The sequence below is a fragment of the Musca domestica genome, unplaced genomic scaffold (genome assembly GCF_030504385.1).
Source record: "Musca domestica strain aabys unplaced genomic scaffold, Musca_domestica.polishedcontigs.V.1.1 21, whole genome shotgun sequence".
NCBI lineage: Eukaryota > Metazoa > Arthropoda > Insecta > Diptera > Muscidae > Musca > Musca domestica.
In genome coordinates this window covers 5,931,885-5,955,220 of record NW_026712258.1, presented here as the reverse complement: position 1 = coordinate 5,955,220, position 23,336 = coordinate 5,931,885, and the positions used below count along the sequence as shown (strand labels likewise).

At 34.4% G+C, this 23,336-nt stretch overlaps 1 protein-coding gene and 1 long non-coding RNA gene across 2 annotated transcripts; one reads left to right on the top strand and one right to left on the bottom strand.

Moving 5' to 3' along the window:
• Positions 1-4,470: 4,470 nt before the first annotated feature.
• Positions 4,471-5,372, top strand: LOC109613904 (uncharacterized). The gene is made up of 3 exons (XR_002195258.2): positions 4,471-4,593; positions 4,672-4,969; positions 5,040-5,372. It is a non-coding gene; the product is annotated as an uncharacterized LOC109613904 (long non-coding RNA).
• Positions 5,373-6,991: 1,619 nt separating this feature from the next.
• Positions 6,992-14,510, bottom strand: LOC131802482 (uncharacterized). Its single transcript, XM_059122834.1, has 2 exons — positions 14,308-14,510; positions 6,992-7,968 (listed from the first exon to the last, which is right to left on the bottom strand). The coding sequence occupies exon 2, from the start codon at positions 7,964-7,966 to the stop codon at positions 7,010-7,012; it is 957 nt and encodes a 318-aa protein (XP_058978817.1). The 5' UTR covers positions 7,967-7,968; positions 14,308-14,510; the 3' UTR covers positions 6,992-7,009.
• Between the last annotated feature and the right edge of the window lie 8,826 nt (positions 14,511-23,336).

Here is a 23,336-nt window from a genome sequence, read left to right as displayed (position 1 = left end):
TTTCTATCTATCTGAGGATTTTGATCAGTCGCTTTCTAAACAGCTGGTGGTTGTTGCGCTTGGAAAAACTTTTTTTTAACTACATAAGGTCCAAAATTAAAAAAATAACATCTGATAACGATTTAAAGGTATTCAAATTTAATTCTTCTCAACCACGTGATATTTTTCCTTTTGAAATGAATATGGCTAACAAAATATTATTATTGTCAGTAGCTCAATTTGGCGCTGAAAAGGTTAGAAAGGAAAGACAGAACCTGACGGTTCGAATGATGTTCCAATTCTGATTTTATTTTTAAAATAGGTTCCTTACGTACTACTGAAACTTATCTAACTTAACCTAATCGCAGGCACTTTGTTTATATATTGTTTTACATGGCTGGCCCATAGATATCTGTGTGTGTGGGTCATGTCCTTCATTATTTCACACATTATCATATGCGACTGCGCCCAAGATCAATGAATCCTGCACATGTGATATTTTATCGCAGCTGGTAAACTGATATTTTGGAATCTTCATTTTTAATAGTTAGAATTTCCCAGCGCCTCAACCGCGCTCAAAAGTATGTACAAAGTATTTAGTACATTCTCCCGGTGGCTTAATGTGTACACTTTAAGTGGACTGTATTATTACGTTAAAGAATGAGTGATGAACAATATGAAATGAAAAGTATTTATATATAAACATATTTAGATATATATAGATAATACCATGGTACAATGTAGAGAAGGTAGGCCAACTTTGAAAAAAATGCAAGTATTGAGGTCTAACTGTTTGGCTTGTAATGTCAGAATTAGTATCAAAACAATTAAATATCAAAGAACTTGTTGCATTTATTTTGAATAAATAATTGAAAAAACGCGATAACTGAATGAAAGGTCAACACTTCTTTTCAAAATCAAGTACTATATATCTCTAAAGGATTATTTCGCTACAAAAACTCTAGATTTTGTCGATGCATACGTTGAAATAAACATTTTTAAAACACCCGAATTTGAATATTTTCTGAAAATTTTTGTGTTATTGAAAAGAAAACACATACATAAACAAATAAAGATGACATACTAAGCCAAGGAAATAAAAAAATTAAAATCATATGGTATCAAAGCCCTACCTTGATATCATTGTACCATGGAGAATACGAAGTAATAGGCTCCATGAAATGACTCCATTTCTTAAGACAGCTCCTCGTAGTTCCTCCGAGTGAGGACTATTGTTGTCCGTGTGAGGAATATTGGTGTTCACGTTTCAAAACGGTTTGTTTTGGGAAATTTTGTCCCCTTTTAGATACCTTTTTTTATTTTTTGCCCCTTTGGCTTTTCATTTCTGTTTTTGTCCTAACGGCTTTTCATTTGATGTTTGCCCCTATGGAGTTTTTATTTTTGCCCCTATGGCTTTTCTTTTGATTTATTTTGCCCCTAAGGCTTTTTTATTTTATTTTGCCCCTATGGTTTTTATTCAAAATATTCCCTTTGGCCCCTGTGGTCTTACATTTAAAATGCATCAACGGACTTGTTTGTAGCAATCCTCTTCTTTTTTAAAGAAAAGCTACTTTTTTGTAGAGAGTCTCTTACCACTAGCGAGGAAAAACTATTACTATTTTTTAAAGGTCGCTTTTTCTTTTCAATTTAAAAAGTGAAGGCTGGAATGACCAAAGAAAAAGTGAGAAAGGAAAGACAGAACCTGACGGTTCGAATGCTTTTCCAATTCTGATTTTATTTTGTAAAATATTTTCCTTACGTACTACTGAAACTAATCTAACTTACCTAGTCGCAGCCACGTAATTGTTCTTATCTATTTTTATCACATGGCTGCTGTCCCTTCATCCAAGTGGTCTTGGCTACCTACTGGTGCATCGATATCTGTTTGTGTGTGGGTCATGTCCTTTATTATTTTACACATTATCATATGCGACAGCGCCCAAGATCACTGAATTCTACACATGTGATATTTTATCGCAGCTGGGAAACTGATATTTTGGAATCTTCTTTTGTAATTGTTAGAATTTCCCAGCGCCTCAACCGCGCTCAAAAGTATTCTGTACAGGGCCGATGGTGCCTTGCTAAAGGAATTTGTTTGCGGAGAGCGTTCAGAAACTCCTAGACCTGTAAAAATTTCAACAGATATCTATCATATCATATCTATCTACGAAAATGTAGGAGGTCTTCACAATAAATTGAGAAATATTTTCCTTAAAAGTCCTATTGTGAATATAAAATAGTTGTTTTTACTGAAACTTGCGTCAAACCACAGACATTCTTGGTAGAGAGATATTTTCCAATAACTGTCTACTTTTTAGAAAGGATAGATTAAATGAAGAGGTGATAGCAGTCCACCACTCGATTCCTTCGGAAGCTGTCGACCAAATGACGAATTAGTTTATGCAAAGGTTATACATATATTACACCTAATTCTATATAATTCACTATTATTAGTAAATCTTCACCTAGTAGGCGAAACTTTTATTTAGTAGGCGAATCTATGCTCTTTTTTTATCAGGTTCTATGTAGTGCATAAACGACGGCATTGATTCATGTGTTTCAGAAAAGAGTCTTCAGATAAGCGAAGAGAATAAGCGTTTGTTTTATGAACGGGTCTGTTCGATTATGCTGGATTTCATTATACTTAGCATAAAAATTCGATTTCCTTACTGTATAATTTGCATTCGCTTGTGAACTGTTGCAGTGCAAGTGGTATGTATTTTAATCCTAAAAAATGCAGAAAATTTCCCTTGTTTAGATCCCAGCCAATACTATATTATCAGTTGATACATATTAAACAAGTTTGATTCCTCTCCTGACCTCGGTGTTACCTAATATCCTAAACTACGTTTCCATTTAAAGCCAAGTTCTTATTAAGTTTCATAAAACACTGGTCTAAGGAATTTGATGATCCTTATGTCACCAAAAGATTGTTCGCCCAGTATTAGAATACGGATGCATTCTAGGGAGTCCTTTATAGAATCGAATTAGTTATAGTTTAATGTTTGAGTTTTGATTTACGGGGCCTTATGTGGAACCCGTCGGAATTACTTCTGCCTTATTAAAGTCGTTTATTGTTAACTCTATTAAAGTTCAACTATATGAAAAAATCTATTCTGCACATGTGATTGCATAAATTTTGTTTATACATTTTAGTTTTTAAAGCTCATATTGCACAGTACATTCTAGCCTTTGAACCGCCATCATTGTTCTACACATTGTTTTCCTTGTTATTTTGTTTATATTTTCCAATAAATGTAGCATGTATTATGTTTTGCTTTAATTTCTGTTTCAGTGGTATTCCTTTTGCCGCCTGATGTACAATTAACCCACAACTAACCAACCATTTCCCGGTCTTTGGGAATATTTATAGAAATATTGACTCTTTGTGTAAAAGACTCCAGATACTTCCAATGGTCATAATGAAGGTATTATTGGACGATTCCGTAGGAAAGATGATGGCGAACACGAGATTATTAACGAAGAATGTGGGTTATATATTTTGAATAGTATTGAAAACACACTAAGGATACAAAATACATTCGACAAAAAATCCAATTTACTTACGAATCAAAGGAAGATTGTAAGCTGCTATATCTTGACTCAATAATCATTAGACACCATAACAATCGAAGTCTAGATTGGTACCAAAAACTAATAACATCTGGATGTATATACCTTAACGTATATATCTGGATTTTCGGAGAGATTTTGCACATCGAACGCGTAAAAAACGATAAATACCAATAAGCTTTAAAAACCAATTACAATGCTAACAATATGCTCAGTAGATCTAAAACGTAGACTAAAAAGGGGGACAAGAACATTGTAGTTTATAAGATAGCATGCAACGGTGGCGAAACCAATGTGTGTGAAAAGGTACATATTGTCACGACAACAACGAAATTAAAAACTAGATTTTCTGGACATAAATCGGATCAAATATCAGATAAACCTTTAGAACAGAAAACGGCGCTAGCAACACATTGCATATTGACATGGCATAAACCGAACTTAAAGGATGTATATATATACAAGAAAACATCTACAGAAGACGATTTTCATTAGAAATGTTACATATCAAAAATTAACCTCCGAAAAAAGAATGAACTACAAAACTGAAACAGACCACTGTGCACTTATTTATAGAAATAAAAGTAGACGGTTCAATAAGAGTAGACGTTTTCCTCTACAATAAAGCTAATATGTGATTTGTGTGTTGTATCATTTCTCTTATTAATTTGTAATTAATTGTGTAATTTGAAATAGATCCCTGAAAATCATTGTCGATGACAATCGAAAAAAAGAGAAAAAAGATTCAAAAAAGAGAAAAATTTTTTATTGTCATTCAGCCAAACTATCATCAAACAAATTAATTTTGTTTTTAAATGGGTTGCAGTTTTTTTCTATCGCACATTTTAAAAATGTATAAAATGGGAAATTACGTTGTTCGGAGTCATCCTGTGGTTTTGGGAAAAAATAGATGTTACCGATAGTTAGCAACTTAGGTAAAGTCCAGTTTTCATATCGTGTTATAGTTTATTTTTGTTGCTTTTTTACTTTAGTATAGTAAAATCTTCTACCCGTATCCCCCACACAACTTGCAGATTTAAGGTATTTTCAATGTTTGAAAATTATTTTCGAGGATAAATGATTTTCTCATAAAATTTCATATCATTCATTTCATACAAGGCATCTCTGCCGTTCGACTCCCCGACACTACAACCAACGTCTGTAATCTGCTGAAGCTTGTAATGAATATACAATTTTCAACGTGTATTCTCACATAGAGGGAAACAGCGGAAGAAGCAGAAGAATGGCCAAGTTGCAGTGTTTTTTATGCAAGTATATTTGCTATCATGAAAACAGCAGAATTAATTAAAACTATGGAGTATGAAAAACTGTTACTGACTACTAAATCTTGGAGAAGATTTCAAAATTTTGCAAATTGGATCTGGGTACTCTTCACATTACTATCTGGATTTCTTAGGTACATTGTCATTGTAATATTGAATGAAATGAGAAAGTAGTTGAATTAGCATTTTACCTCATTTTACCAGAGCATTAAAACTACTATTCAAGGAGAAAACCAAAGTGAGAGAATCTACGTGCATAGAACATAGTCTCATTTAAGTGTGGATAAGACAATGTTACGCATTACGATAAGGATATTAACAGCAACATTCGATTGAGAACGTCCAAACGGGATATCCAACGTCGAATAAAATTCAATAATCGGTTAACGTTTTCTTGGATAATCAGTTCCTTTTTTAGTTTTGGAATGATTTGTGTTTTTGTTGCACTTATGCAACATTGCGTTATGCGATGTATTTTTCCCAATATTTTTAAAGTAAGTAAGTAAAGTAAATAAACTCACTATTTTTAGATGAAAATGAGCAGTAAATTAACCACTGAAGATCTAGAAGATATACTTGGGAAATGCGAAGACAGCGAAATGGCCTTGACGATTCTATTAGATATTGCTATGTGTAACGCATGACTCTTGTATCGGCGAATAAATGCTGAGAAAGGATGGGCACTTGCCGGTTAGGATTGAGAAAAGAACTGCAAGGGTTATACACAAAAAGCAAAAAAAAAAAAAAAAAAAAAAAAAACTGTTTCAAAAATTTTCATACTTCTTAAAAATAAGTTTAATTTTTCGCTGCTTTGAGCGGAATGTTGCATTTCTGCAAAGCAATGTTTTATACCCTCCACCATAGTATGCAGGGTAAATTAAGTTTATCATTCCGTTTGTAAAATGGTTGAAAATGGGCGTGTAGGTCCACGTCTTCGTATTGCTCCCATATAACGGTACGCTCCGATATTCGGTATTTTGATGATTTTAGCGACAATATCCACCGGAATTGTTTTAATTTTGGTATCTGAAGTTCGTAATAGATACTACAAGCATAAAACAGAAAATGGGCCATGTAGGTCCATGTCTTCGTATAGCACCCATAAAACGATACCTCCCGATATTCGGTATTTCGATTATTTAGCGACATTATTTACCGGAATTGTTTCAACTTTGGTATTTGAAGTTCGTCATGGATACTACATCCCAAGACAGAAAGTGAGCCATGTAGGTCCACGTCTTCGTATAGCCCCCATATAACGGTAGCTCCCAATATTGGGTGCTTTGATGATTTTAGAGACATTATTCACCGGAACTATTTTAAATTTAGAATTTGAAGTTCGTAATGAATACTAAAGCCTATGACAGAAAATTGTCTGTGTAGGTCCACGTCTTCGTATAGCCCCCATACAACGGTACCCCACTGTTTTTAGGTTTACCTTTTTTGCCTGTTTAAGTTATAAGATATATTTTTAGTTTCAGTTTTAGTTCAGTCTTTTATTTAGTTGTAACATTAGATTTTAGGTTTTTATAATTTATTTTAAGTTTTAAATAGTTCATAAGTTTTATTTAGTTTGTTTATTTTTGTATACTTTAAGTTTTAACTCACTAGTTTCTAAATTTAAATTCACAGTTTTCAAATTAATGTATTCTTAAATTAATTAGTTTGTAAGTTTTGCAATTCAATAATTTCTTTGTACAATTTCACCTTCTTGTTGTATATTCTTGTTTTGTGTTTGGCTCTTTATGTTGTAAATTCACTGTTTTATGTTTCTATTTTTTGTAAAAGTTATGTTATTAGTCTTGTTATTTTGTGTTTTTGTATTGACACTTCCACTTGTCACTCGGGGGGAAACTTGCGTTCGCGCTTAGAATTCGATGAGAACTAATTATTGTCCCATTTGCATCGTCACATCAAACCTGTTTTGGCTGTTGACGATTCTTAGTTATTAGAATTCAGCATTGGAATTTACCGGTGGCTGCATAAATGTATGTGTGTATGTGTATGTATTTACATTATTTACATCATTTTGTTATGATCCCATTTATGCGGCCGCCGGTAAATACCCAACCAACAGTGTTGGGCAAAATTATAGCAATTTTATGAACATTTTCTGGGCCCCGAATGACAAGTGTAAGTATTCATTTGTAATATACCATAAGGATCCTCGGTTTTCAGTTCCTCGGCATGTTCTTGATTGGCCCAGCAAACACGTAGCCCAGTTGTGTGTTGTAGGCCAGGACATCTCCAATTCCAGCTGCTGTACACCCATCTTTCCTTATGGCGGAGTACGTGTCCGCTCCCAGTTCCACATCGATCGGACTATTTCCTCGGGGATCAGGGTCAGCAAGGGCGTAATTTGTAAAGCATCTCGTGGGGTCTTCTAGTATTGGGTCCGAGTAAATGCGTCTTGGGAGATCTTCGATAATTACTGCATTTACCTTCAGACTCCAAGTACTGTTTGTGCGGCGGGGCGAAACGGTGAAGGTGGTGAATCGCTCCCCTTTGTACTCTCGCGACTGCAGACCCAGGCGACGGAACGCGGCATACGAAATCTTAGACGTCGTCGCCGATTGGCTAATAATGGCTCGCAGCATACTAAAACCCTCCATGCCCTCGGTCGTTATGCGTACCATCGCTGTTGGTACAAAAACCAAATCCCATGCGAAGGCTGGGGCGGTGACGGCTTCTATGTTGAGGGATACCTCGTCCAATTGAGACGCCCCGTGCAAAAGTGTATGGTGCCGGTCGTTGCATCTCCGGCAACCAGTTAAAGACGGGCAGTAAGGGGCCAAATGACTTCTCGCCAGGCAATTTCGGCAATACCCCCGACGCTCCACTGTCTCATACCGCTGGAAGGGCGTCTGTCTGCGGAACCGTTCACAGGCACTGAGGGCATGGTCATCTTGGCAGAGCCCACACGAATATTGCCAATAACTTGGTCTCTCATGACGTGGCCGGGGTCTTACATCAGATCTGCTTCTCTGTCGCCTTTCAGGGGATGTGGAACTGGGACGATGGATTGGCCGTATGGGTCGATTGGCGCTTCTTGCTGTGGGACGGGCAGGTGAGTCTGGGCTACGGTTGCGAACGTCCAGACGGCAGTCCTGGTTGGGCAAGTAAGCGGCCATATCTGAAAAGAAATTAAGGCGAGTACTAACTTCTTTTTTGAGTGAGAATCCGACTAGTCAGTCGGAAAACAATTTGACAATTTTTGTAATGGGTCTGCTAATGTTGCCACTTGATGTCCGTATGTCTACTACCCTTGTATTTTGGTCACCACATGGATAGGTTTTTTCGATACGACCTAACTTCCATTCATGCGGAGCCAATCTATCATCCTTTACGACAACTAAATCTCCTTCTTTGATATTCTCTTTTTCATATTTCCATTTAGTTCTTCTGTGAAGTTCGTGAAGATATTCTAACTTCCATCTGTTACAAAAATATTGCGAAATAACTTTGAGTCTTTTCCAACGATTGACTAAGCTTAAATCTGTATCTGAAATGTCTGGTTCAGCTGGGGTAAGAATAGGTGTTCCTATTAAGAAATGACCAGGTGTCAAAGGGGAAAGGTCGCTTGGGTCGTCGCTAGCAGGACTTAAGGGTCGTGAGTTGAGACAGCCTTCAATTCTTGATAAAATTGTGGCAAATTCTTCAAAGGTAAAATTCATTTGTGGGATACTTTTTCTCAAATGAATTTTAAATGATTTGACGCCAGCTTCCCACAAGCCGCCCATGTGCGGAGCACCAGGAGGAATAAATTTCCAAGTAAGATTTTGAGTGAAATTATTTTGAATTGTGCTACTTTGAATACTTTTCATGAAAGCTAATCTATCTCGCTTTAGTAGATCAACCGCTCCTACAAAGTTAGTTCCGTTGTCCGAAAATATACAAGACGGACAACCTCGCCGACTAATAAACCTAGAAAAAGCGGCAAGAAAGGCATATGTCGACAAATCGCTTGTGGGTTCTAAATGTATAGCCTTAGTGGCGAAACAAACAAACAGGCACACGTAGCCTTTTGTAAAAAAGCAGGCTCTTCCTGAATAACTTTTAATGTTAAAGGGTCCTGCAAAATCTACCCCTATGTTTGTAAAGTGTCGAGAAAGAAAAGTGCGTTCGGGTAGCGAAGCCATTATTTGAGTTTGGGTTTGTTTTTTGTGAATTAAGCAGATTCGACATTTTCGTATGGTTTGTTTGATAAGCGACTTGAGTCCAAATATCCAGAATTCGGACCTTAATACTCGGGTCATTAGTTGATTACCCCCGTATAAAGTAACCTTATGAGTGAATTCGACTAATAATTTGCTAAGTTTTGCGCCATGTGGTAATATTATTGGCTGACGTTCGCTATAGGTAAGGGCTGGCGATTGTACCAATCGGCCATTTGCTCTAATAATACCCTTTGAGTCTATAAACGGGTTGAGTGTCAAGAGAGGACTTGAAGGAGAAATTTGAGTCTTTTTCATAAGTGAGTTGTATTCGTCTGCATATACGAATTTCTGGGTACGAATTATGCAAGATCGTTTTCCATCTTGGATTTCCTCTGAAGTAAGGTCTTTTGATGAGGTGCGAAGGTGTTGCCTATTTGTTCCAGTATTTTTCCAGAGTCTTAGGGCATATGCGAATGATCGATAAATTTTAGATAAAGAGAAGAAATTTTTTAAAGGGTCTTCCTTTTCCGCGAAAAGGGTCATGACTTTTGCCGTTTTGGCTTCCGAATTTGTGTCATTTGGGATTTCATACGATGGCCAACGGTCTTTTGGCATTCTGAGCCATTGAGGTCCCTGCCACCAGAGATCACTAGTCTTTAGCTCTGCAGGCGAACATCCACGGCTCGCAATATCAGCTGGGTTATTTTCCGAATCAACATGTCTTCAATTTTCTTGTCCTACATTATCAGCAATTTCCGAGACTCTATTTCCAACAAATGTGCTCCAATGACAAGGAGGCTTTTTTAACCAAGCTAAGACGATGGTAGAATCGGTCCAAAATTGTGTCGAATATTTTGATATTTGTAGGCTATTTACAATGGATTTTGCTAATTTTGATAGTAATACTGCCCCGCATAACTCGAGTCTGGGTATTGATAATTTTTTAATTGGAACGACACGAATCTTTGCTGCTAGCAAGAATGTATGTGTGGTATGGTCAGTATTTTCCACCCGAATATAAAGAGTGGCTCCATACGCGCTTTCTGACGCGTCACAAAATCCATGAATCTCTACAGAACCATCTAGCGTGTATCGAATCCATCGAGGAACTCTGAGATATTCAATATCTTTGCTATTTTTGACAAAATTGTTCCAGTTCATTTGTGTTATTGGCTTTATATGATCATCCCAGTCAATTTTGTCTAGCCAGATTTGTTGCATTATTAACTTAGCTACGACGACCACCGGTGCCAGCCATCCACATGGGTCAAACAATTTGGCTATCGTTGATAAAACTTCTCGTTTTGAAGATACATTTTTATTTTCCATTGAGGGTGGTGTGAAAGAAAAATAATCGCCTGAGATATTCCATCGAATTCCAAGGGTCTTAGTTGAAGCATCTTCGGAAATGTCTAGCCAATTGAGTGGTAGCAAATGTTCATGTGAAATATCTTGTATTATTTTGCGATCATTTGATGCCCATTTCATTAGTGTAAAACCGGCAGAGTCTAAAGCGGCAGTTAATTCCTTTCGAGCTTTTATTGATTCATCTTCAGTGTGACCGCCAGCTAATACATCATTAACATACAAATTATTCAAAAATATATTTGCGGCTCTGGGGTATGATTCTTTTACATCTTCTGCTAGTTTAAGAAGAGTTCTCAATGCTAAATATGGTGCGCAGTTAACTCCAAATGTAACTGTTAGCAGCTCATAATCTTCTACTGGGTTTTCCGGAGACTTTCTAAAGAGAATTCTTTGATATTTTGTTTGATTCGAATCCAAAAGCATTTGGCGATACATCTTTGTAATATCGGCGTTAAAAGCATACTTAAAAAATCTCCATTTTAGAATTTGTAGTACCAAATCTTGTTGTAAAATGGGTCCCGGAAACAATATGTCATTGAGACTTGTTTTGTTTGATGATGGGCAAGAAGCATTGAATACGACTCTTAACTTCGTTGTAAGTTGATCTGGTTTTATCACAGCGTGATGTGGTAGATAATAATTTGGCATTTTATCTATTTCATTCGGATTGATTTTCCTCATATGACCAAGTTCTAAGTATTCTAGTATTGAGGCATCATATTGTTCTTTGATCTCTGGTGTTTTCATAAGTTTTTTCTCCATTCTGTAGAATTGAGCTAGGGCTATGTTTCGGGAATTCCCCAATTCTTCGCATTTTTTGAATGGGAGAGTCACCACATATCTTCCATCCTTGTTCCGTATTGTTGTTTCAATGAAGTTTTGTTCACAAAATTGGTCTTCTTCTGACCGTAAAACTTTTTTAGGGGTCTCTTCCACCTCCCAAAAACGTGTAAGTACTTTCTCTATTGAAGTTGTATTTAGAAGTGATATTTGTTTTCGTTGAAGGATGCTTCCTGGTATGGGTCCTCCAACTATCCATCCAAATTTGGTTTTTTGTGTTAAAATTGATCCAAATGTTTTCATTGGAGTTCCAATTGTGAATATTAATGGTCCTATGTCCATTCCAATAAGTAAATCGATTGGTTGACTAACGTAAAATTTCGGGTCAGCCAGTTCTAATGCTGTTACATCTCGAAGTTGTGATTCATCTAAGTTTTGTGGTGGTAGATTTGAAGGTAAGTTCTTTAAAACTGGAGCCCAGACTTCCAGTTTAAAGCTAGGGTCGTATTTGTATCTCATAGTGAACAAGCAAGATTTCGTTGAAGTCTCAGAAACAAATTGACTTAAGCCAGTGACATGAACTAAGTTATTCCGTGTAGGTAACTTCAAAAAGTTTTTCATCTTTTCCGAAATAAAGGTGGATTGTGATCCTGAGTCTATTAGAGCTCGGGCATCGTAAAGTTGTCCTTTGGTTTCAATTTGTACTATTGCTGTGAAGAGTAGTGTTCCTCCAGATTGTCGCTCACAAATTTGCTTATCTTGGAGGGTCAAAGTAGTAATAGTAGTTGGTTCTAGGTTTGTAGTGGACTGTATTTGATTTGTAAGAGCAGCAGCACTAGTACTAGGTCGTGCTTCCACTCGAGCTAGGTATGAGTTGGTTGTTTGGGTTTCCGTTCCCTTGTGTAACAAAGTATTGTGTTTCATAGTACAAATACGGCAGCCAAAGCGACTTTTGCAATCCTTTACTCCGTGATTTGATGAAAAGCAATTGTAGCATAAGTGTGAAGTTTTCACGATGTGAATTCTGTCATTCACACTCTTTTTCAAAAATTCGCTGCAATCTCTTATGAAATGATTTGATTTGCAGGCTTGACAAGTTTGAGTATTTTTCTGTTTATTTTGTTGAGGTAATATTACATTAGTAGGTCTTCCTCCAAAGTTGTTTGTATTTTTTGAGACATTTGTTTGAAATGTTTTCAAAAATCTAGGCGTGTGATTGTTAGTTGGTTTTTGTTGAGCAAATTTCGATGTAGAGGGCTTTATATTTCCAACTGATTCCAAAGTTTTGAATTTGTTTTTTAAGAAAGCGTCAAACTGTTCCCATTTTGAAATTTGTTTACAATCGCTTAATGAGTTCTCGAATTCTTCTAAAAAGCCTCAAGGTAATTTTGTTGAACAAATGTATATTAAAATCGGATCCCATCCTTTAACATCGACATCAAGCATCCCCAGTGTCTGAATGCTGCTATTAACAGTGCGTTGTAGTTTTTGTATAGTGTGACTTGATTCAGTAGAAACTCCAGGTAGATTAAAAAGTGTCTTGATTTCTTCATTAATTTGCATTCGTTTATTCTCGTAACGATCTGTGAGATTTTTCCATGCTAATGTAAATCCATCATTAGTTAGTGGGACATGTGAAATAATTTCTCTAGCTTCTCCTGCCGTCTTTTGCGTTAAATGGAATAATTTTTCGACATTGCTTAATTTTGAGTTGTTTATGTAAATTGCCGAAAATAGATCTCTGAAAGTTGGCCATTCTCTATAACCACCTTTAAATGTGTCTGTATCGCATGGAGGTAGCCGCGATACATTAGTAAAATCCACTTCCCTTCCTTGTTGTGACATCTCTGACTCTCTTTTCATTTTTTCCTGTGTCTTTTCATCCAAAAGATTTTGAATTTGTCCATTTATTGAACTCAGCGCTTTTTTGTACGATCCCATGGTATCCATATAGTGCTTTCTCAGTTTATTTTTATCGATCGGCTTTCCTTCCTCTTCTGGAACATAATCCCGGCAGTCTATGTATGCTCTTTTGACCTGGTCCCATGCAGAGTCCAACTCCATCCTTGTTGTTTCCAATGTATGTACCGTGTCATCAGGTTTGGTTATTGAAAAAATTGAAATATAATCCAGAAGATCGTTGACGCAATTTGTGAATTTATCGCTTAAAGATTTATCCATTTTGCAAGCTGAGCGTTAACCTTTAAGAAATTTTGTTGGTTTACAAAAAAGAAAAGTTGCCCAATGAAAAGGACTAACTTGGTTTAGAATTTAAACTTTTATCCAAATTTTTATTTTTGAAATGAGGATAAGTTTTTTTTTTTCAATTTTTGTCGACGAAAACGATCTTATCTTATTGGTTTGAGTCAAATTATATTTCGTTTCCTTTCAAGAATTTCAAAATTTTTGAAAAATTTCAAAAAATTTTCTATGTATTAGACGCCGGACTGATTTGATTAAAAATGTTTGTTGGGTTACCAGAAGGAGTCAACTTTTAGCCAAAATGAGCAGAAAGGAAAGTAAAATCTCTTAAAGTCCACTTACAGGAGGATTTTATTTTTGCAAATCGACAAATAATCAAAAGTTTTTAAAACAAAAGTGTGTAAACGAGAATTGCAAAGGAAGAAATTACCAGAGATGTTTTGCTGCAATAAACTATTTTTTCAAAAAAAAAGGAGAGTCTTTTTTGATAGTCAAAGAGAAGTTTTATGTTCCAAAAAGTTTCAGAAAATCCAAAAAAAAAAAAAAAAATCAACGAAAGAAAAAATGTGTGTTGGGTTGTCGAACAAAAGTTTCAAAATTTTTACTTAAAATCGCTTAATATCCTATGACAGGAGGATTTTATTTTATAAAAGCCAATAACTTTGATTATTGCTGTGAAAATTTGTCTGATTCAAAATTTCTAAATTCGCCAAATTTTTCGATAAAATTCGCAACGAGAATTAGAGAAAATTATGTATGTATAAATCCAAATATTTCAGCAGAAATATTTCAAACAAATAATTTGGGTCAAAAATCCAAAAATTTGAGCAAAAATTTCCAAAAAATTTGAATTGGGTCAAGGTCCAAATATTTCAGCGAATATGCAGGTCAATGCAAATATTGAAGATTTGCCTGCTCCCGAAATGCCCTTTTATGTCAAAAAAGAAATTTCAACTAGTACTCACTTTGGGTTTTTTCCGGGTCTCGATGTTGTACCTTGTTTGTTGTTGTTGTGCTGCGTGTGTCCGTCCTACTGCTGGCTCCAAAATTCTCCGTGTTGTGGTTGTTTTTGTGTCACTGTAAATTGTCTCTTGGATATCACTTTTTAACGTCTCTTCTGTAACACTGTGTATTGTCTTTTTGTTGTATAAAAAACTTTTTCAACTTTTTATCAATTTTTTAGATTTTATATTTTTTAAAATTGAAGAAAGAAATTTAATTTTTCTAAAATTTTAAAAAAAATTATTTTTTTTGTAGCACTGTGTAACTTTACTTTTTGTTGCACTGTGTACTGTCTATTTTTTTTAAATTCTTGTAATTAATTTTTTTTTCAAAGTTTTTTTCCTCAACACTTTTTTAACTGTACTTATTTTTGAACCCCACTGTATTTTTTTCTATTCTTTCACTGTTCTTGTGTCTGTCCGTTCACTCACAAATTGTTCTTTTTTTTTGTTTTTAATAATTTAAAAAACACCACTTTTTGATCCGGCTCTGGAGGACCAAGTGTTTTTAGGCTTACCTTTTTTGCCTGTTTAAATTATAAGATATATTTTTTGTTTCAGTTTTAGTTCAGTCTTTTATTTAGATTTTTTGGGGTAGTGCAATTTAGTTGTAACATTAGATTTTAGGTTTTTATAATTTATTTTAAGTTTTAAATAGTTCATAAGTTTTATTTAGTTTGTTTATTTTTGTATACTTTTAAGTTTTAACTCACTAGTTTCTAAATTTAAATTCACAGGTTTCAAATTAATGTATTCTTAAATTAATTAGTTTGTAAGTTTTGCAATTCAATAATTTCTTTGTACAATTTCACCTTCTTGTTGTATATTCTTGTTTTGTGTTTGGCTCTTTATGTTGTAAATTCACTGTTTTATGTTTCTATTTTTTGTAAAAGTTATGTTATTAGTCTTGTTATTTTGTGTTTTTGTATTGACACTTCCACTTGTCACTCGGGGGGAAACTTGCGTTCGCGCTTAGAATTCGATGAGAACTAATTATTGTCCCATTTGCATCGTCACATCAAACCTGTTTTGGCTGTTGACGATGCTTAGTTATTAGAATTCAGCATTGGAATTTACCGGTGGCTGCATAAATGTATGTGTGTATGTGTATGTATTTACATTATTTACATCATTTTGTTATGATCCCATTTATGCGGCCGCCGCACTATGGGTTTTTTTACGTTTATTTTGGCATAAACTCTAATTTCAAAGCTATTGAATTGAAATTTGGTTTGTATGCATTTTTTATGCTTCCAAGATGACCTACCAATTTTCATATGATTTGGGGCACTATTTCATATAGCTGCTATATAGCCGATCTGGCCGATTTGACCCAACTTTTTTGTTTATGAAGCTATTGAAGTGAAATTTGGTTTGTATTAATTTTTTATACCCCAAAGATGACTTACGAATTTTCATATGATTTGGGGCACTATTTCATATAGCTGCTATATAGCCGATTTGGCCGATTTGACCCAACTTTTTTGTTTATGAAGCTATTGAAGTGAAATTTGGTTTGTATTCATTTTTTATGCCCCCAAGATGACCTACGAATTTTCATATGATTTGGGGAACTATTTCATATAGCTGCTATATAGCCGATTTGACCCAACTTTTTTGTTTATGAAGCTATTGAAGTGAAATTTGGTTTGTATTCATTTTTTAAGCCCCCCCCCCAAGATGACTTACGAATTTTCATATGATTTGGGGCACTATTTCATGTAGCTGCTATATAGCCGATCTGGCCGATCGGCTATGATGATTTGGAGAAACATACTGCTCATTCATTACAATAATTATACTTTTGCTAAGCCATTTTGAATGTTTAGTTTTAAATCGCTCTAGTTTACGGATGCACTTTGGCAAATGCTTTTTTATATAATTAACAAAATCTTTCACTTGTTTTGATATCAAACGCATTTGGTCTTCATTTAAACTGATATTATTGATATTCTGTAACACATATTTCACAAGTGCATCTTCTGAGCGATTGTTGCTTCTCCAAATTTCAATAAGCGCTGCATGGACAAACACATGTTTATCTGCAAAACACGTGTTGGCACAAAATAGAACAAAAAAGGCTAGTTACTCATTAATTAACACACTTTTGTTAATAACTTGGCATTTATACCTTTTTGCAATGCTTTGCCATTCACAAGTTACACTCCACGGAACACAACTACAATTTATAGATTTTATATAAAGCTATACATAAACGAAACAATTCACAGTATTACAACAACAGACAATTATGACAAAAAGGGCACCTCGTCTTAATTTTACATACCTGCACTAACGTTTTCCATAATTAGACATTTTATTTTTTTTTCAATTTTGTCAAATCAGAAGCACTTGAAATTAGCTGATCTTTACCGCCAGTTGTACCAAAACAAAGTGACTTTCAAACAGTTGACTTTAAAAGCTCGCCAGCAAAAAAGGGTTGCCACCCGTATTGATATTACATATTTTTTTTTCTAATATGGGTATCTACATTTAGGAAATCAGTTAAATTTCAAAATATGAAACCAAAAAAAAAATGACTTTATGCCAAAAAATCATGCTTTTTACCCATAGTGCGCCGGTAAATACCCAACCAACAGTGTTGGGCAAAATTATAGCAATTTTATGAACACCCCCAATATTCGGTATCTTGATGATTTTAGCGAGATTATTTACCGAAATTATTTCAAATTTTGTATTTGAAATTCGTAATGGATACTACAGCCTATGACAGAAAATTGTCTATGCAGGTCCACGTTTTATAACCCCTATGGTACCTTCCTCTATTCGGTATTTTGATGATTTTAGCTACATTATAAACAGATTTTTTTCAAGTTTGAATTGAATTGGAATATTGTAATAGCTTGTGACAAAAGTTGTATCAAATGGTGGATGGTATTCGGACTTACAGTTTTTTTTATTTGTTTTTTAATAAAAATTAGTACTAAAACTAAAAAAGATAAATATTATTTCCGTCAATAGGATCATATTTAGATCATATTTATTCTAATCGTAAGAAATTTGTCTAATTCTTTCTTTCGTTAACTGAAATTAATTGCCAATGAAGACCAAAATTGAACCCCAGTGATCTAGACTACATCATAGGCTGATATGGCGGAAATTCAACTATTTATTCCACCCTGTAAAATATTCAAATTAGAACTAGTCTCATTAGGGAACACCAGAAGATCAAATGTGAGTTTGAGCTGATTATTTCCGTCAATAGGATCATATTTAGATCATATTTATTCTAATCGTAAGAAATTTGTCTAATTCTTTCTTTCGTTAACTGAAATTAATTGCCAATGAAGACCAAAATTGAACCCCAGTGATCTAGACTACATCATAGGCTGATATGGCGGGAATTCAACTATTTATTCCACCCTGTAAAATATTCAAATTAGAACTAGTCTCATTAGGGAACACCAGAAGATCAAATGTGAGTTTGAGCTGATGATGACCCGAAATACGTAAGCCAGTAAGTAAAAAGCCAGCGCGATACTGCTATTAGTAAGCGCAAACTTTGACACGATTTTCCTGTTCTCACTTCTGGTTTTTTGTACCAAGTGACAAAGCCTTTCAATTTCACTTAGCTCAGAGTTAATGAACATGGGTAAAAAAAGGTCCCGGAATGTGGGTCGCAATTTTTCGTTTATTTCCGACATACAATCGCAATCGTAAGTAAGAAAAAGATAAGTAAGAAAAAATATCTTCTGAATCAACACCTTGAACCGAAATCGGGGTTTCGAACTTCAATGTTGAAGACTGTATGACTTTTGATTTTAATTAAATTAAAACCCACAACAAATTTGACAACATTGTCAGAAGCGCGACTAAATGGGGTTGATGGAGTGACCGACATTGTTTAAGTACAATTTTACAAAAAGTACATTTTTCGTGTTTTCTTCGAGTTTTTTGTCCATAATTTTTGGGTTTTCTTTGCTCAAACAATGTCGGTCAGTTAATCAAATTTATTCGCACCTCTGACAATGTTGTCAAATTTTTTGTGGGTTTTAAATAAATAAAGGAAAAATCGTGGCTCACATTCCGGGATCTTTTCTCAGCCATGTTCATTAATAACTTTCAGTCAAGTGACATTGAAAGGTTTTGTTACTTGGTGCAAAAAAACAGAAGTGGGAACAGGAAAATCGTGTCAAAGTTTCCGCTCACTAATAGCAGTATCGCGTTGACTTATTACTTACTGGCTTACGTATTTCGGATCATAATAAGCTCAAACTCATATTTGATCTTCCGGTGTTCGCTAATGAGACTAGTTGTAATTTGAAAACTTTACAGCGTGGAATAAATAGTTGCATTTCCGCCATATCAGCCTATGATGTAGTCTAGATCACTGGGGTCCAATTTTGGTCTTCACTGGCAATTAATTTAAATTAAATTAACTGCAGCGTTGTGGGAGCAAAGCATAAAAGAAAAAATCTTCCTTATCCTCTTGGAAAGAATTAGATAAATTTCTTACGGAAAGAATAACAAGTAAAAAAGCTGTAAGTGCGGCCGGGCCGAACTTTTAATACCCTCCACCATTTGGTACAAATTTGACAATTTCCAAAAAAAAAAATAAAAAATAAAATAAAATCCGTTAAAAATTCTGTTAAAATCTTAAAAATACCGAATGCCTATACGACGACGTGGACCTGAATAGGCAAACTTGAAGAAAAATAGAATCATATTGATAACTGCACTGAAAGTATTTTTGGCCGCTGTTCCCATACAACCTCGACCACTGTGCATTGTGAGTTCACATGTATTTTTTGTATTTTTTCAGTGATATGACAATAAAAGGAGTAGTTATTTGTAAATTTAACTGATATTCACTGCATTTTTTCACAAAAATATATTATTTTTTTTTTAAATAGACAAAAAAAAAAGGAATATGTAATTTATTTCGTGAAATAAATCATCACTTAGTTTTTTAACATTATTTTATGTTATCCATTTTTTACCCTCCTCCATTCTATGGACGGTATATTAGCTTTGTCATTCTGTTTGTAACTCCTCGAAATATTGAAGATAGGTAAAGTATATATATTCTGTATCAGCTTATATAATATAATGGCGATGTCCGTCTGTCTATTGTATACACGCTATCCTTCGAACAAATTGAGATAGAAAGCTAAAATTTTTCACATATGTTTATTTTTCCAGTAGGCAGGTTAAGATCGTAAATGGGCCATGTCGGTCTTTTTCGTATATACCCCATATAACGGTACTTCCCGATATCCGGTATTTTGATGATGTTAGTGTCATTATTTACCCCAATTGTTTCAAGCTTCGTATTTGAAGTTTGTAATGGGTACTACAGCGTACGACAAAAAATTAATTATCCGCGTCTTCGCGTTTAAACGGTACTTTTCGAAATTTGTTGAAAATTTTAAAGTTCCTTTCAAATGGTGGAGGCCCGGTCAAACTTAGATGCTATTTTACTTTTTTTATTTGAATAAATTTTTCTGCAAATAACTGGTTACAGATAGATAGGTATCTTTTACTACATGTTAATAATAGATTTTTTTACTGTTACTAACGAATTAGCTAAGAAAACATTTAAGTGTAGTTTAGTTAGTGTTACTAACTTTGTAACTTTATATGTGGTGAATTAATAGGAATGAGATTACGAGTAGGACGAGATGGGACATTAAATTACATTTCACCTACAAGAATTGGGGAATCTATGAGCCCACATATTTTATAATAAAACTAGCTGGCCCGGTCCGCGTTGCCGGCACGTAATTTTAGTCTTTAATGCTTATTATATCCTCTACCTTGGAAAGGAGGGTATATTAACTTTTTCATTCCGTTTGTAACATCCCTAAATGTTCGTCATAGACTGTATGTCTGTTTGTTTAAATTACGATACAGCCCACATTATTTGACGTAGAGCATCAAAATTTAGCAGAAAAATTTGTATTGTGTATAGGATGGTTCGTATTGAAAATGAGATCTATCGGTCCACGTTTTTGTATAGTCCCCATACAACTGTACCTCTCGAAATTGGGGAATTTTGATGATTTTTGCCACATTTCTCCACGGATTTGTCTAACAAATATAACGACACTTACCGATATTGGGTATATTAATAATCCTAGTCTCATTTACGCACATAATTGTTTCAAATTTGGTATTTTAGAAGATTTGATAGGTGACAATCCTTGAAGTATAAAATTGTCCACAGAAGTTCCTGTTTTGGTATGGCCCCATATAACAGCCTCATTCACTTTATGTTTTTTTTATAAGTGCATTATCCAAACAGTCTTTTATATAGAATACTTTTATACCTCCTTTACCCTAAGGTGGATGATAGTAATAGTTCTGCCCGGCCGAACTTAATTTTTTACTTGTTTTTAAAGTAATATGTAATATTTGTCATTGAAATTGCGTGTTGGAGACCCCATAATGTCCATATTTTATCTTATATCATATCTTATATCATAGTATAATTCAAAGACGATTCCGGTTCCTTAAATCATATGATGGTTATACAATACGTGATCAGTTATTGCAAGGATGGTTTCTTCCAAAATACCAAAATTTGCGAAATTAGTATGAAAATATGGTTTAGTATGAAAAATATTTTAAATCTGGTTGTATCCTTATCCGGGGGCTATGACCCATATCATGAGCTGCTAAATCGATTTAAGGTATTGTGAAATTTGAGGAAGAATTTCTGGAAGAATTGAAATGCTTTTCCCTCTTCTTTTTTGTGCCCTTTATATTCGGTATTTCACTGATAGCAGTAGCAGTTGGACGGATTATTGTCATGTGAAAGAAGTGGTTAGGTCCACGTTTTGAAATGAGCCACATACCGTTTTGTCGGTTATTTTTGTTTGTTTGAATGTGTTCGCAAAATTTCACGCCAAAAGCATTTTTTCTTTTATATTTTTATTGGCATATTTTACGCAATTTTTGTTTTGCCCAGATTCCATTCCGAAGTTGTATGAATTGTGAAAATCCATCAAAACGTTCAATTAATAAACAAATTTAAAAAAACTTTAACTTGTTCGCTGGTATTTTATTTTGAAATTTGATTCCATTGAAAAAATATTCTCAATTTTTCCCGATTTTTAGGTTTTTGTAATGGCTCTTTTCTGATTTATAAGCAATTTTGAAAAAGTAATTATCTTTTAACTTTGGTTTGACCACGTTAATTTATTTTCACATCATCTATTCAGGTCCGCCACTCTATAATTGTCGTCGCTTTATACTACCCAAAAAGACTACACATCATATTAGAATACAAAAAACAAAAAGAAAAAAAAAAAAAAACACTACAAATGTACATTCCAAAATAGTAAGTCAAAATGGAAAAAATCATGCAAAATAAAACATTACTATTGTACACTTCAAAAGTCAAAATGAAAATTTTCAAATTTCACATTTGTACGCGATTTTTTTTTTTGGATTTTATCCCTTTCTGCCAAGAGACAATTCCGAATTCGTGTGAATCGTTAAAATCTGATCAGCGGTTCTTGAGTTATAAGCGTGGTAACTAACACAACTTTATTGTGTATATAGACAGATTAGAAGTATGCGTGGTCAGTTCCTCAGCCCTCAAATAAATCCCTAGGGTTGGAGGGAAAGTCAACAGTATCTCGTACAATAATTTTCCAACCGATATCTCCTCTATATTGGCAAATATAAGTATTTTAGATAATCGGTCCAGCCGTTTTCAACTGATTCCGTTACCAACAAACAACAATTGATTTTTATATATATAGATAGATAAAGACCTTAATATAAAACGTATTTTTTAGGAATGGGAGATCAGAAAGCATTAAACGACTAGAAATTAAAATTAAGAATACGGCTGGTCGTACCAGGCTAACAAAAACTCTTTTAGTTGCGTAAGCTTTTGCTTTACTTACGCATAGGTCAGAGATAGTTTCAACATTATCTAATTTGTGAAGACCAATGAAGTAGGTAGAAGTTGATTTGATCAATACAGTCATAATTTTTGTATTTATTAATGTTGTGCGCTGCCGCATACGATAATGTGTGAGATAATAAAGGTTATGACCCACACGCACAGATATCGATGCGCTCAGTAAATGTACCAGATCACTTGAATGAAATGACAAGCAGCACTGAAATGTTCTCCATTCAATATTTGAATAGATAAGAATAATTGTGTGGCGGTTTAGCGATTAGATTAAGTTAGATTATAGTACGTTTATATATATGAGGGTTAACCCACCGGATTTGGATTTAAATTGTCATATCCATTACTTTTACTTCAAATAAATCCTCTCAAAGTAGGTTAACCCTGCAAAAAGTTCTAACGTAAACATGGCATTAGTTTCAGTAGTACTTAAGGAACATATTTTTTTTAATAAAAACTATAATTGAATCTACACCCAAGCGAAGAAGCCGATTCAGTCGAGCCGAATAGAGAATAGAATTGACAATCGAGAAAGGAGATTGGATTTTATTCTCATAAACAGAAGGAAAGGTGATTTTTACCACCCATCGTAGAACTAAGAAGGTAAAGTCATGTAATCATATGTCTAGATTTTTTTTCAAATTTATACTTTTGACAACATCACATTGTCAAAATCCATTGTATACACACAAAATCAGAGATGGGAACTGTTTTTTATGAATTGAAATTTGGCAAGGTTACCTTTATTTCATTGTACCATGATACCACCCGGAGGAGTGGGCGAACAATTCCCACTAACTGAAAAACCACTACACAGAGTTCCAGGAACATCAGGTTAGGGCCATGGCAAATTGTAAATAGGCGTGCTTGAATGATTCTCCCAAGAATCCATTTTATATATGGCCCTTGAAGGTGAGACTGTAACAGTTAGAGAAAGTAAAGAAATTAAATTTAAATCCTCTGATACCGTGGGCAGAAAATTCTTTCTTTCATCGTCGAATGCGAAATCGTTTAGGATTTTATCCCTTTTAAGGTTAGAAAATTCTACTTCAGTTTTTTTATAGAGACGATAAAAAATTATTTCTAAGTCCCTACAACCAAC